Source organism: Clarias gariepinus, chromosome 27, assembly GCF_024256425.1.
Source record: "Clarias gariepinus isolate MV-2021 ecotype Netherlands chromosome 27, CGAR_prim_01v2, whole genome shotgun sequence".
In the NCBI taxonomy this organism is placed as follows: Eukaryota; Metazoa; Chordata; class Actinopteri; order Siluriformes; family Clariidae; genus Clarias; species Clarias gariepinus.
Window position 1 is genome coordinate 9,582,903 of NC_071126.1, and position 15,804 is coordinate 9,598,706.

Sequence of the window (15,804 nt, forward strand, 5' to 3'; positions counted from 1 at the left end):
ATTCGTTTAGGAACGTGTGTGCATGATATCCTGTACTTGAGTGGCATCCTATTTAATTTAAATTCCCACTCTAGTGTTCCTGGCATAAGTTCTGGATCCTGCAAAACTCTGACTAGTTTAAAGCAATTACTAAAGAATTAATTAATACATAAATTGATTTAATTTACTCAAATAACTCATGTCATAACCAGCAGAGGGCAGGGCATACCTGCTATTGTTTTCTGTTTCCTTTCTTCCTTTTTTTCCCTTTTCTTCCGCTGTATGGCCTGCTTAGCCTCTGTCTGTAATAACAGAGGAGAATCATCTTTATCCCACGGTCATATTGGCATTTGATCTCATAAAAAGGTTAGTTTCTGGCAGAACAGACTCACCTCTCATATTTCATGTGATTCCGGTTAGGTCTAGGTTATAAATATTTCAGTTTTAAGATGTTAATAAAGAGAATGTTAATGTAAAGATGAGGAAATTTATAACTTTCAATAACAGCTGCTGTGCACCTTTATGTGGTGTTCGATTTCCGTACCTGCACTCACATGAGTGATGCTCTAAAAATGAAAGTTCTACATACTGCTGCGTCCTCTTTACTGGGCTTATTCTTAACAGCTGGAAAGAAAGGAGGATGAGATTTTGAATGCAGTTATTAATTGCATGAAGCAGCATGCTGGAATTTAAATCTCCTATATCTTAATGAAGAATTATATCAATCACTATAAATTATGTCTAGCATCAGCTCAAAATGTAACTGCATTTATATTAATGTTTGATCATTTTTATGTCCCACGTCTCCATCCAAACAGTATATTCAAAAATCGAGGAAACCACTGTAATCAAAGCAACTATGCTTTTAGTTATACACAGACCTATCTTATACACATTATATACATTTTTGCACAGATACTTAGAAACGATAAAATGATGAAATTAAGCAATGTCATGTTTTGTCACAATATATATGTGAATCAAATGGAGAATCACACTACTTATGTGAATAATGTAACAAAAGGAAAAGTGTACCTGTATTGTGACATTGTGAGTGAGGGTAGGGGAACATTCTAAAATTTCATCATTACAACAGCCCGCACAGCGATGAAGAGGTACACAGCGAGGTGTGAAGATGTGCTCCACAACCCCTGGATATTCCTTCTCCACCTCCACCAGCCTTTCCATTGGACGACAAACACTCCGATGCCATACATCATGAAATAATATCACTAAATGATCAATTACAAACCTTTAAATGTCTCTACTATGAGATTAGTTGCAGAAGATTTACAAATTCTTTACATAATAATAATAATAATAATAATAATAATAATAATAATAATTGTACCTTTGGAGTGGGCCATGCTTAGAGGGTCTGAGACCTAAAACAAAAACATTTACCATAGAAAAAATTCATTCTGATTATTTCCAACTCATTTCACACTTTTACTCATGGCATGTAAGCCCACACTGGCCCTGACATCCAGTGAGTGGGAGGATTCTTCTGAAAGAAGTTTTAACAATGTCAAACTACTAATTGTCTTTGTGCAACAAACCAAGTTTAAATCAAGCGATCGCAGTGCTGGCCATTGGATACTTGGCTCAAATTCACAGACAAGATGATTTGTGAACAAACACGTAGAAAGTCTAAAGTAATTAGAGCAAGAGAGGGACATTATGGGGTAGGAAAGAAGATTAGCCAGAGGACGTGCAAATTCCCAACTACACTATGGAATTGTGGCTAGACTTCCATGTACTGTTCCACGAGAGAGATGAAGTTGAGCAAAATGTACACTATTTAACCTTCAAGAAATACCACAGAACATCAGAGCTATGGTGCTGCTCTAGCATATACATTCAAAATGCACTTATCATATATTCATCATCTATTTTTATACAAGTTAATATTAAATTTATTTGAAACAATAATTGTATTGAGAAAGTATTGACTCAAAAGCAACAGGTAACAGACTAAACACATGCAAATTAAATCACTTGCTTATTGCACAGTTTAATGATATCATTTGGATTAAAAAAAAAAAATGATAACCAGAAAGTAAATAAAAGTTTTTATTTAAGTATGTAAGAATAAATGCAAAGTATTTATTTTAGCCTACAACAAATCATACAAAGTACTTTCATACCTCTGTCAGTGGAATGTGGACGAGAAGTGTGGCTAGGATCTGTGCTATACTGACCAAACTGCTCATGTTGAATCAAACCTCCAAAAGAGCTCCCCAAAGAGCTCTACAGAGAAGAGGCGGAAGAACACGCATCACCACACACACCACGAGGAGTGGACGTCATTATCCCAGACTGCATGCCACTGTTAAATACTATTACACGCACACTGACTAGTACACCACCTTCAAAGGTCTATACACCAATATAAACACATTTCATTAGTTTTAAAAGCTGAGTGCAATGTAAATCATCCATGTGGACAGGATCTACTAAAATAAATGATTTAAAAAAATTATGAATGAATGGGTAGAAAAGAACTTAAATAGAAACTATAAATACTATTCAAAGATAAAAGACAGCAACAACAGATTTAATTATGGGCAGATATAATAATGGGCATCCATATCAGATTATATGCTGTTTCCACAGTAAAACTGAATGCAACGACTCCACCTACAGTCATAATGAAAAGAATCCAGCTGATTTCTTCTTAGCCCAAAGTGTAGACTCATGCAGTCTATCAATGATGGTTAAAATAAGCCCACCGCCCGCTTATCAGTAGTTATGCTAAGGATACAGATAATGACAGTTATTACATGTTATTACATACCTACAGAGATACACAACGTAACCAATGAAGTGCCGCAGGTGTAGCATGAATATAAAAAAGGCTGTTAAATGCTCTGACATAAAAACATTAATCTTACTGTCCATTTAAATTAGGGATACCACTTGTCCTTGTTTTAACATGCACAACATACCACACTTACCACCATAAAATTTCAGAAAAATATTAAAGTTTATTTACCAGTGATACCATCCTGGAACTTAAAACATGACATTGCGCCACTACAACTGCTGTAGCGATTTGTAGCATGCCATAGCTGTTGCCTTAGCCCCGCTGTAGGTCACTGTGGGTTTCCTGAACCTTTTGGGAAAGTTACAGATACCTATGATTAAACACAAAAGGCCACCAAGGACCAACCAGAGACAGGTCTATCAAAACACATAGTAAATCAACAGCAGGTCTACAAGTAAAAGAAAAAAAAGCTGTAGCAACAGGTCATCCTGACACAACCTGGGAATAAATTAACTAAACGCTTTAGTTTATTTATTTATTTATTTATTTTTTGGTTTGTCAAAAGAAAGTTCTATTGCATTCCAAAGTCTTATCTGTTGTCCATATGCAGCATTTAGTGTACTTTAGAAAGCATGGAGAACAAAAAGGTCCAGTAAATTTAGAGTGCCTTGTATGACTTGACCAGGGGGAATAAGGAAACAGTGGTGTTTTACAGCTTTCGCATTATTGTAATGACAAATAAACACTGATATTATGGTTAACAGTTAGGGAGCATTTAAAGAATACAAGATTTTCACAATTTTAGTATTAAAAAAACCCAAATATACCGATTACACCCAAGCCCAAATATACACAATTATAGTTTATATAACTATATTAAACTAAAAAGTGATCAAAATTTCATGAGTGTAAAAGCAAATTCTCATTGTCATATAGTTTAACTTGGAGGGGTAAAGAATATATGTACATACATGTTTTTTAAAGTTATTTATTTATTTTTACAATATTGTCATTATAATAATTATAATAGTGTATCCAATCTTGTACAGAAAAGTAGTGACGATGATGCATGCGCTCTTCTTCCTTTTGTTTGTTGAAGGAAATTGCTACATACTATTTACAGACACCATTTCTCTATTCCTGCGAAGAGATTTCTTTTCTTTAGGGAACAGTGGAAAGACGGAGGACTCACTGACATGGTGCTCAGTGTTATAGAGATGCTGTAAACTGATAAGGAGGATCTGTTTGTCAGGGATCACACACAGAATACTCAGGAATGTAAACAATGGGCCAGGGGTAGCTCAGTGGTTAAGGCATTGGACTATGGTTCGGAAGATCCCAGGTTCAAACCCCACAACCACCAAGTTGCCACTGTTGGGGCCTTGAGCAAGGCCCTTAACCCTCAACTGCTCAGATGTATAATGAGATAAAATATAAGTCTGCCAAATGGATAAATGTAAATATCTTCAAGATGGCAGCTTGCTACAAGTACAGTACTTTCAATGTCTCATCGACATCATACTTACATACTTTGTAAGTATGATTGCCTATACAAGACTGAACAAAACAACTTGGAAACTGGGTGAATTAACATTAGGTCACTAGAGGATTTGCAAACCCCTGCTGCTGGAACACCAGTGTCAGTGAACAGAGTTTCATTCCACCATGGACTGAAAAGCTGCCATGTAGGACAGAAAAATCTGCTCCAACATCGACATCTTCAAGCTTGACTAAAGTTTGCAGCTGACCAAATGGACAAAGGAAATATCTAACCAGAATTCTACCAGAAACATGGTGATGGCCATCAAAAGCTACATTTAACCCAGTAGTTTTCAACCCAAAATTAAATAAAAACTCCAAATTCTTTTATACTGTATGTTAAAGATTTTTTAAAAAATATTTTTAGATTCGTTCTGTCTCAAAAAGCTGATTCAAGTCCAATACTGCCATAAACAGTATACTATAGTAACATTTTGGATGAAGTGTACAGTTGTGTTCAAAATAATAGCATTGTGTTGAAAAAAATAATAAAGCTCCTTATCCATATAATAACTTGATCTCACAAATGCATTGGACACCCTGCACGTTCTATTCTGAATCACAAAATGAAGAAAAATGTGCTCAATGGATTATTAGTTTACAGAAATTGAAGAAAAACAAATATTAGTCTGTTAAAAAAAAATAGCAGTGTCATCAGTCATCTTTACAAAGTGATGAATTTACCGTTGCAAACAAAAATGCTTGAAGTGCTTTCTTGTGCATCTCTGAACTAATATTTAGTTGTATAACCATGCTTTCTGAGAACTGCTTCACATCTGTGACAGTTGTACCACACGCCACAACTCCTCTGCATTCCTTGGTTTTGCATTTTTATTGTCAGGCCACGAGTTTTCTATTGGATTAGGGTCTGGGGATTGGGCTGGCCACTCCATAACGTCAATCTTGTTGGTCTGGAACTAAGATGCTGCTTGCTTACTGGTGTGTCTGGGGTCGTTGTCTTGTTGAAACACCCATTTAAAGGGCATTTCCTCTTCGGCATAAGGCAACGTGACCTCTAAGTATTCTGATGTACTTAAATTGATCCATGATCCCTGAAATGTAATAAATAGGCTCAACACCATAGTTCGAGAAGCATCCCCATATCATGATGCTTGTGCCTCCATGCTTCACTGTCTTCACAGTGTACTGTGGCTTGAATTCAGTGTTTGGGGGTCGCCTGACAAACTGTCTGCGGCCTCTAGACCCAAAAAGGACAATCTTGCTTTCATCAGTCCACTAAATATCGCACCATTTCTCTTTAGGCCAGTCAATGTGTTCTTTGGCAAACTGGAACCTCTTCAGCACATGTCTTTTTTTAACAATGGGACTCCTTGCTGGTAGCTTGGCTTCACATAGCCATCGTCTAATAGTAACAGTACTCACAGGTAACTTGAGGTGTTTTTTGACCATCCTAGAACTGATCATTGGCTGAGTCTTTGTCAATTTTGTTATTCTTCGATCCATTCGAATAGTAGTTTTCTGTTTTCTTCCACGTCTTTCTGGTTTTGATCTCCATTTTAAAGCATTTGATATCATTTTAGCACAGCAGCCTATCATTTTCTGCATTTCTTTGTATGTTTTTTCCATCTTTAATCAAATTTTGAAACAAAGTATGCTGTTGTTCTAAACAATGTCTGCCCGTTTTACTCTGATTTTCAGAGAGAAATGCACAGGACAACATTTTCTGCAACTGTATGAAAATGTCTGACCGTGGCAAACATTGTCACACACCAAATGTCTAAGTTTTGTAGACATTTTGGTGACCCCCCCCCCAAAAAAAATGTTTTTTTATTTAGATTTCTTTTGACCAAAAATAAAAAAAAGAGCATTTGGTGTGCTCCGTCTCCAGACTCATAGTTAAGAAATGGTATCTTAACAAACTGAAGAAACAATTAAATCTAATTTAGCACCAACAGCAACAGCATGTTTAACAGCAACTGCTGTTTTTACTTTATACAAATCAACACTAATCTGCCTCTGGCAAGTGTAAGTGGACAATTAGGATCTGAAATGTACAGAACCATTTGTGTCGTAACAGAAACTACTCAGAGTGATTCAGGACAGAATGCATTGTGTGTAGCAGGGTAGTTATGTCACCATGTTCAGAAGAGCATTTTAACCTGCAGTGAGTCACAGACTGAACATATTTGTTAAGTCATTTTCTCCCAAGTATATAAAGCTGAAGGAAGGAAAAAGAATGTTTCATTCTTTTTCTACTCACCCACATAAAATTAGACACGATTTTCCATTTATATTGGTAAATGCAGTTTCTGAGGCATAGATGATCTGGAAATTTTGTCCTGGCTATGTCTAGGGGACATTTGTCATACCTGATATCTTTTAGTTGGTATACATATTTACGATTATTACACACAATTCACTGGCTTAAACAAATATCCAAAAATGATTTCCTTACACAGACATCTGTTTCCACCAGCAGCAATAATGGAATAAAAGAAATAACAACTAACAAAAAAGGAGGACTGACTACCTCAGTACTACCCAAAAATTGCATTAAAAAAAAAGTTTTTCTCAAAACACACACTAATTACTTCAAACATATTACAAAACTTTAAATATCTGAATGTCATATAATATTGGAATATTTCTTTTAAAAAGAAAACAAAATCATAAAATATTTATTGTGGGACATTTATTTAGTATACATAAGACACCATTTACTTTTTACAGGATTTTCAGGATCTAATGTGTAAATAAATTAAATACATTTAGGATTCTTTGAAGTTATTGAAGTGCAAGATTTTAAAAAGCACCAACACAAATATGAATGCATGGAATGAAAGAGAAAAAAAAAAGAAAGTGGCCCAAATATTCTTAATAACATCGCTATTTTCCCTCACTTGACATCAGATGGATTTCTGCCACAGCAGTGGTACAGTATAAAGCTAAAAAAAAAAAAGCTTAAAGAGTGTTTAGTTATGTTCAGGAATTTCTCTAATAAACTTGCTGAAACTTTTGGAGACATGACTGTTCTGCTCGGGTTTTATTTTTATTTTTTTGTGATACGGACTGCCACCTAGTGGTTCTTCCACTGTTCATCTTTTTTGTGAACCGCTACAGACCAAATCGCAGACGAACAGGACACAAAACTGCTTTTGATAAAGCTAGAGTCTAGGTAAGAGCCTTTGATGTTGCAAGTCTTTAGATTTTATAGAGAGAATTATTTCTCAGTGGAGAAAGCCCTCTTCATGAGTGGAGGGCCTGTCTTTCCAATATCATACAGTGATTCCAAGGGAGGACTACTGAGATTACACCAGTCAGGAATGCGGCCTGTCTGATTGTAGTAGTCTCTGGATACAGACCGACTTCCCAGGATGTCCTGCAACGCTCCAAATATAGCCCCTGCACAGGTACAAGGAGAAAAAAGAAAAAAATCATAAATAATTATTACTAATTCTATTGCAAAGTTTAGAGGTGCACAAGTCTAAAAGAATCTCCGTTCTTACCTCCTAGCCAGGCAGTGCAGTTGGGCTTGGCCGGTGGACTGTGGATGCGAAAACTCTTGGTGGCGAGTGCTTCACGATATTTGGGTTTTTCTGCCAGTAAGCGGATTTCAGCCAAAAGGCGGTGAAGGAAGCCAGGCAGCATGGCGGTTCCACCAATTATCATCAAGTTCTCAGACAGAACCTTACGTGTGTCGATGGGGCACTGATGAGGAATAAACACACAGACACAACAACGGTTTGGTTATTACTAGTAAAACATGTAGAAAAATATTCGAAAAATAATGCACCTGTAATTAAGACTATAAATGAGAATTTAAATGCTGATATTTCAACAGAGATAAATCATAAGAATGTGTTTTAAAGCTTTTTTCTTTACCTTAACAAGAGTGTCAAGCACTAGCGAAGCAATAGATTTTTCTTCGTTGTCCTGTTCAAACAACATTTCAGCAACGGAGTCTCTGGGGAATAAAATATATTATATATATATATATATATGTGTGTGTATTTATTGTTCATTTTATCCTAACCCAATTGTAACTTTATCCTATATAAAACCCTACAGTTACAGGCTGTTACTGCAAAATCTATTTTAAGCTACTTGTGGAAGAACATTTTATAACATGTGCAATGTCTTGTTCTTTGTAATCTCCAGGCTGCAAAAGTGAGTTCAAGGCCTTGTCTGATTATACAAACACAGGATGAGCAGAAGAGCTTAAATCACTCAATTTCATTTTAATTGAGATAAAAAAAGAACATATAAAAACTTCTCTTCATTCCCAGATAATGCTAGACATCTCAACAACTTCTTATGTGAGTGATCACACAAACTCCTTAATGAAACTGCTTGACATTAATCCATGGGTAACAAACATTTGTCTGAACTGTTCTGAAACAAAAAAGCTGCCACCATGCATGCCTTTTTCTTTTGTCCTCCTCTAAAGCAGTATTATGAAAATTCAGCCTCTCACTTGTATTTAGGTTGTTTACTCGTCTGTCACTCTCTCCTTCATAATTGGCTATGACTCCTGGCAATCGTTGTGTAATCTTTTGTCCTTCATCCCTAAGAGTTGAGCCAGGACCTTTGATGTTCAGCTGGTGTATAATGTATGAGCCAATTCTGACCTGACACCATAGACAGATCGCTAACTGAATAACTACTAGAAAACTGAGCCACCATCAAATCTCAATCTCAATTTCATTTCATGATTCAACAATAACATGCTTTATTTCTTTTAACAAACAATCTATGTGCTGTAGCTTTAATTTGCCATTCCCAGTGTACTGTATTTTCATTTAAATTGATTTTAATCTGCTCAGAAGAATAAATGTAAAATCATACATATTCACATATTTTTGTCAAGATGATTGCATGATTTACCTGATTGACCCCTTAATGTGAAGGATCTTCATTCCATCTAAAGGATATTCAACATCTGGTGGAGAAGTGGGTCTCTGAACACAAAAAAAAAATGTTCAGCTTTAAATTAATGAAGAAAATCGACTGTTCCGTACACACATCCTGCGTCACCTTAAGCTGCATGCCGTACAGATAAAGGTACGAATGAACTGCGCATGTGCTTTATCACAGAGCTTCAGTAGAAATGATGTACTAAAACAGTGTTCAAATAAAAGTCATACCTCTGCAGTTCCATCCATGTTGAACTTGGCCTGCTGGATTTTCAGGCCTCTCTGCAAGTCACTGACAAAGCATGTCCTTACTAATTATAGAATAAAACAGGAGAAACAAACAACAAGTATGTAAATTAGTGAACAGAATTTTAAGTGCCATAATCTCAGTTTTAAAGGAGATTACCTTTAACATCCTCTATAACTTCTTCGGGAATGGTGCCTAAAGTAAAGACAAAACAGATGTCAAATAAAGAGGCTAATCTACTATAATTCTGACAGACCAGATGGGACTTGTAAATGCCTGAATGTTGTCTGTTTAAAGAGGAAAAATTAGTAAAGATTCCACTGTTACTTTAGTCGTCTAACCAAAGTGCAACCTCAACATTGCAGCAATTAGACAATGTAAAGCTGAGTTAACATATGCAGCAGTATATATAGTAGCAGAACTTCACCCATAACAGTTGGTAAACTCTGGCCGGTGCCCGAGTCTGTAGCCACTGTGCACTGCTCTGTCAGCAGACTGTCCAACTCCCTATAAAGAGGTGAGGAATGCAATAAAAACCACGTTAAGGTCCAGACACATAGATATATACCACATGTTCACGTTCGTATATACTTTAGTTCACAGCACGTATTTATTAATATTACATGAAAAATTACCAAATAATCACATTTTCTCAGACAATTCTGAAAAAATTCATAGACGTAATCCTCTTACTGCACCAAGTCTGGGAGGTGGTTGAAAATCTGAATTAGGGCTGTTAGACGGTACGTTTCAAATTGTACACGTTTTATCGAATTTATGGTCTGAAAGCTTATACACATAACAAAGAAGATCTTTTCACCAGTGTTATCACCTGACTTACTTGTGAATGGCTTTCCCTCCCATAGGCAAGGCCTCCCACGCAGACAGAATTGGAATTCCTTCATAAACCTAGTACATGTTAAGGAAAAATTAATAAAAACTTCTATATGTATTCCTTTATAAATAAAAAGGCTAATCAATGAAAAACATTGCAACAGCTCGCCTTAGACCCCATCTAATGAAGTGTGTGGAAAACATTATCAGTTGTTACTTGATAACCTCCTTTACAGGCCTTTGAGACTCTTTTTTTTTTGTTGTCGTAAAGTTATTCTGTTTCAAACAGCATTGCTTTGGCACTGAGGACTCAAGTGTGTCTGACCCTGAACATTTTGACATGCTTGCTGTGTGATAAATGAACTGTCGAGTAGACTTGACATTACAGCCCTTAAATTCCAGGGCTGATCCATTTGAAGGTTTCATACACGGCTCTCCAAAGCTTGTTGTGTCTATAGCACATGCAAAAAAGGATACAGGCAACACCAAGGTTTCTGTATATCCACAGTCCATCACTAGAGCTGAGTTGAGGCCTAAAGTCATGATGGACATCAGATGGCTGGGGGCAAAAAGCACCGATGGGACCTAGGTGGGTACATGGTAAAAAAATTTAGTATGTAAATGGAAATAGTATGTTTAGGAAGATCTGGATAAACATCAGAATGATGGCAATAATTACTGTTTAATTCACACTGATGATAATGTTACAGCCAAGAACAAGACAATAGGAAGCATTATGTTTTGATATTGGGTCTTGTAGGAAGCATTATGTTTTACATCACATCATCACTTCTGACAGTCTCCAGTGTCTCTGAGCAAATGAATTATGACACAGGGTGTGTCTATTCATCTTTAAACAAGTCTATTTACTAATCAAACCAGACAGAGTAAATAAAACATCTGTGAAAACACTATCCTTGATCATCTAATGTCTCTAGACCTATAGTTTGTCTCTCGTCTCTGATGAGTGGACAATAAACAATTTACGTGAATGCAACTGAATAAAACAAACTGTGCTCCCTCATTTGACGACAAAAACGTCTCTTACCTCAAAGTGTTTAAAGAAGACCCGGGACAGCGTTTCTCTGAAGTGCGAAGGGCTGAGGATGGACTCAATAATAACCACTCTTCTGTCACGTGGATTCACAAGCAAATGCCTAAACACATTCACATATAGTATGATCACATAATGTTGAACTAACCAAGGGAGATAAATTTGGATATCCGAAAGCATGACATAAATGTGCCCTTTATACCCTACCTAAAGTACAATGTATGAATAAACTCCTTCAGGTTGGTGTAAAGCTCCTCTGTGTTTATGTTGTACTGCACCACCTTAATGGGCTGCGTAAAAAAAAAAAAAAAAAAAAAAACACCAATCAACGTCAACACGAAAAAGCAAAAGGATGAAAAAAATATATACACCACAACCAATACATTATCCCGTAGTTAGTCTGATAGCAAGTTCTTAGATCTAAAAACAAATCATCTCTCCCTGGATATTTCTGGCTCAAAAGAAACAAGAGATCTGAGACAAGAGGAAACTGGTGGTGTAGTGGTAAGCACCTCCAGGGTCCGGGTTCGATTCCCGGGCAGGCTTGATTCTCGTCTCTGTGTGTATGGAGTTTGCATGTCCTCCCCGTGCTTGGTGAGTTTCCTCCCACAGTCTAAAGCCAAGCAGATTAGGCTATTTGCCGTTCCCAAATTGCCCATAGTGTGTGAATGAGTCAGTGTATGTGTGCAGGATGTACCCTGCTTTGTGCCCCAAGCCTCCTGGGATAGGCTCCAGGCCCCCTGCAACCCTGAATACAGAATAAAGCGGTATAGACGATAAGTGAGTAAGTGAGAATATCATTAGAATATATGCCAGATGTTTTGACCGCTGACTCTGTGTGTCTTCCCCCATCTCAGACACCTTTTCTTTGGATAATACCTGATCAATATCCTCATGGTGCATTTAATGACAAATTTTAGCTCACCTGCTGGAGTCCAGGACGCTGGATCTCACTCGGAACGATAAACCTAGGCCCGGTCTCGCCAGCAAAGCCACATCTGCGGATTACCGGCACATTTATTTATATAAAAAAAGTGCTGTTTAAACAGTCCATACTAAATAGTACAACTAAAATGCATCTAACACAGTGTAATAAATATTACAAAAATATGATATTCAAACAAATAGAATAATAAACATTCTAAAAAAAAATTTAATAACTTACATTTTCAAATTAATGTGTAAATGATATAAGAAACTAGGTAAGGTTTTCCTGTAATGCTGACACTTTAAATTAATTTTTTTGATTGAACAGTCAAAGGCTACTTAATCAATCAGTATTGTAGCCGACTCAGTGGTATCATCAAATACTAAATCATATCTTATCTCATCATATTACACTGAAGTGTGGGGTTTTATACCCGGTGTGGAGGTGCACGCTGCATCTAAAGCCTGGGACTTCAGAAATAATTCCCCAGGTCAAACTAAAGAATACAAGTTGTTGTTTTATTTAATTATACCAACATGATATTAAGCTTTTAAATCTGTTTATTGCCATCCACTGTACTACAATCCACTCTTCAAGTCCCATCTGAAGACTGACTGTCAAGGGCAAAAGAAAAAAAAATCAAGTTTCCTTACATCCTAATTTTTTTTTGCAATTATTTTGCAGATTAATTATAAAGCAGGCAAAAAAAAAAAAATTGGACACTTATTCAATGGGTTTTACTTTATTTGTACTAATTTCTAGAAAAAAAAATTAAGCATTCAATACTATGAAATAACAGACGAAATTAGGTAGTAATGAAATACATGTTAAGAAAGCAACATGTTTTGCATCTTTTGCTTTGATGCCAGCTTTGCACTCTTTGGCATTGTCTTAATCAGCGCAGTGGTAAAGTTCTCGCCCCATCATCCAGAGATCGCGAGTTCGATTTCTGGGTGATGCTCTGGCAGCCGGAGGTCTAGAGAGAGCTGGTTGGCCAAGCTCTCTCAGAGAAAAGGGATGAGAAGTACTTAGTGCTCCCACATCAATCACAGCTCTACAGCCAATCAGGGGCGTCTGTTAGTTCACGCAAGCCGAAGGAGCCGATAGGGCTGTCCTTTCGAGTGCGTTACGCCGCCCCCAACAGTGCGTGAGCAAGCAGTTCAAAAAGATGGGGTCAGCTGGTGTGATAGTCTTCGGCCCCCTAACTGAGTGGTGGTAGCAGACTCAATGTGGGAGTGCCCCTAGTGACGGAAGGGAACTGGACATGACTAAATTAGGGAGAAAATCGGGGAAAAAAAAACAACAACATCTCAATACTAAACATGAAGTCGCTGGGAGTTGTAGCATGGAGTGTATAATGTCCTTATTCTTATGGAATAGACAGACATATAATTAATAAAAGGTTAAATCCATTTGGGGCCCAGTTTAGAAAAATAAAAGAAAGGGAGAAAAGATAAAAGTATGCACCTGCTATCCCTTTATGAAAGTACAATATTTTATATGTGGTAAATACAACCCTGTTTGTTATCCTGCCTTGCTAACATACAGAATGTTGAATATAGTTTCATATCGTGTGTTATGTCATAATATAAGCAAAAGTTTAGGCAAAAAGATATAAACACTAGGGCCACTGCTATAGCACATGATAGAACAATAGCAGCCTCGTGGATCAGTGGAAACTCCTGTTCAGCAAATGTTTGTTTTATTCCATCCTGAAGAGGAACCAGTCATAATAATTCACTGATATCGATAACAGCAAAAGTCAAAACACAAGCTGTGCAACCAGGCAAAGTTAACCAGACTGCAGTAACTTATACTGTATACACTTTGATTATTTTTTACTACAAAGCAAACCAAGTAAGTAGCAATTGATATTAAATATTCATTCATTTATCTTCTATGCCCTGGAGCCTATCCCAGGTGACTTGGGGCACAAAGTGGGGTACACCCTGAACCGGAAGCCAATCTGCCACTTTCAGCATTAAGATTTTTCATCAAATTCATCAATTTGATCTACACTACCGCTTCTATTAGATCGGACTACATGGACCAGCCTTCACTCCCCATGTGAATCAGTAAGCCTTGGCCACCCATGACCCTGTCGCCGGTTTGCCAGTTTTCTCCCTTGGATCACTTTTGTTAGGTCCTGACCACTGCGGCCTGGGAATAACCCGCAAGAGCTGCAGTTCTGAAGTTGCTCTAACCCAGTCCTTAAGCCGTCACAATTTGGCCCTTATGAAAGTCATTCAAAACCTTGCCTATTTTCTTTGCTTCCAACACATCAAATTCAGGAAAAAAAAGGTTCACTCGTTCTCTAATATATCCCACCCACTTTCAGCCGCCATTGTAATGAGTTATTGAAAATAGAGCTACTGTAACAAGGGCCCAATTGTGGCGGCTAAATGACCTAGTCAGAGCAACTCCAAAACTGCAGCTCTTGGGGGATCTTTCCAGGTTGCAGTGGTCAGGACCTAAAGTGATGTAAGAACGGAAAACCTGTGAACTTGCAGCAGGGAAATTGATGGCCAAGACTCACTGATGCACTTGGGAAGCGAAGGCTGGCCCGTGTAGTCCGATCCAATAGAAGCGCTAGTGTAGATCAAACCAAGGAAAAGATTAATGCTGGCTGTGATAGTAATGATTTGTGTGTTCTGACACCTTTCTGTTATAGTGGCAAAAAAGGGACCTACTCAGTATTAGACAGGCGGTCAAAATACATGAGGTGGCAGGGTGTACCCCACCTTGTGCCCTAGGTCATAGTGTTTTGGCTGATCAGTGTATGCTATAGAATGAGAAAATAATCGACAAGCGGCGTTCAAGCCAATAAGAAAACGCTAAAAAAAAAAAGGAAGTAAATAAATAAATAAATACATTCATTGAAAATCCATTTCTAGTTCAGTGAGCTGGCAACCCTAGCATCTACGTTCAGTCATCTCCTGAACAAAACAACAACGAAAACTACCCACAATAACAATAATAACAACAACAATAAATCAACCGTGAGCTTAAAACGCATCTAAATCCCAACTCGCTCATCTCCACTCCCTCTATATAAGGACATTATTGAGAAACTTCGCTGTAAGTGACTTGCTGTTAGCTAAGCTAGCTCACGGAGTACGGCGCTAACGCTGCTTCAGCACTTCATCACTCACTTTGTGTATGCAGCTCCTAAATCAATGACAACCGCGGTTTTCTCTCCGCCGCTCCCCAAAACCTCAAACAGGGGCATTTTTATCCACCGAGTCGGTCTATAAGACAGCGGTTTCACGATCAAAACAACACAGAGGAAAATATTCACGGTAACGGAGCTAGAGCTAGGGCGGGGGAAGGGGTCCTCGGCTTAGCAGACCTGCCGAGTTGCCTGATTAAAATAAATAAATTATACACATTTTATTAAAAGTATAAAAAAAATTGAGAAATGGCTCAAGCTGTATTATAATTGTAATATTTTTATTCTCAGCCATCTTGTTGATATTTAGAGAAGCGAGCGCGGAGAAAGGCAATACGGAAGTCAGCAGTAACACAGCAACACATACACACACGGCCAGCGCTGATTCTGCTGATCCTAGATCAGCTTAACGA

The 15,804-nt window shown here is 37.5% G+C and overlaps 2 protein-coding genes across 2 annotated transcripts; both read right to left on the reverse strand.

Moving 5' to 3' along the window:
• Positions 1-211: 211 nt before the first annotated feature.
• pgfa (placental growth factor a) lies at positions 212-2,206 on the reverse strand. The gene is made up of 6 exons (XM_053488435.1): positions 2,127-2,206; positions 1,331-1,364; positions 1,015-1,211; positions 524-603; positions 372-401; positions 212-281 (listed from the first exon to the last, which is right to left on the reverse strand). The coding sequence occupies exons 1-6, from the start codon at positions 2,190-2,192 to the stop codon at positions 212-214; spliced, it is 477 nt and encodes a 158-aa protein (XP_053344410.1). The 5' UTR covers positions 2,193-2,206.
• A 4,717-nt stretch (positions 2,207-6,923) lies between these two features.
• actr10 (actin related protein 10) lies at positions 6,924-15,546 on the reverse strand. Its single transcript, XM_053488461.1, has 13 exons — positions 15,375-15,546; positions 12,220-12,292; positions 11,502-11,584; positions 11,289-11,397; positions 10,718-10,825; positions 10,248-10,315; positions 9,834-9,913; positions 9,566-9,601; positions 9,391-9,470; positions 9,131-9,204; positions 8,129-8,210; positions 7,753-7,954; positions 6,924-7,648 (listed from the first exon to the last, which is right to left on the reverse strand). Exons 1-13 carry the CDS (start codon positions 15,449-15,451, stop codon positions 7,467-7,469), a joined length of 1,254 nt encoding a protein of 417 aa, XP_053344436.1. The 5' UTR covers positions 15,452-15,546; the 3' UTR covers positions 6,924-7,466.
• Positions 15,547-15,804: the final 258 nt, after the last annotated feature.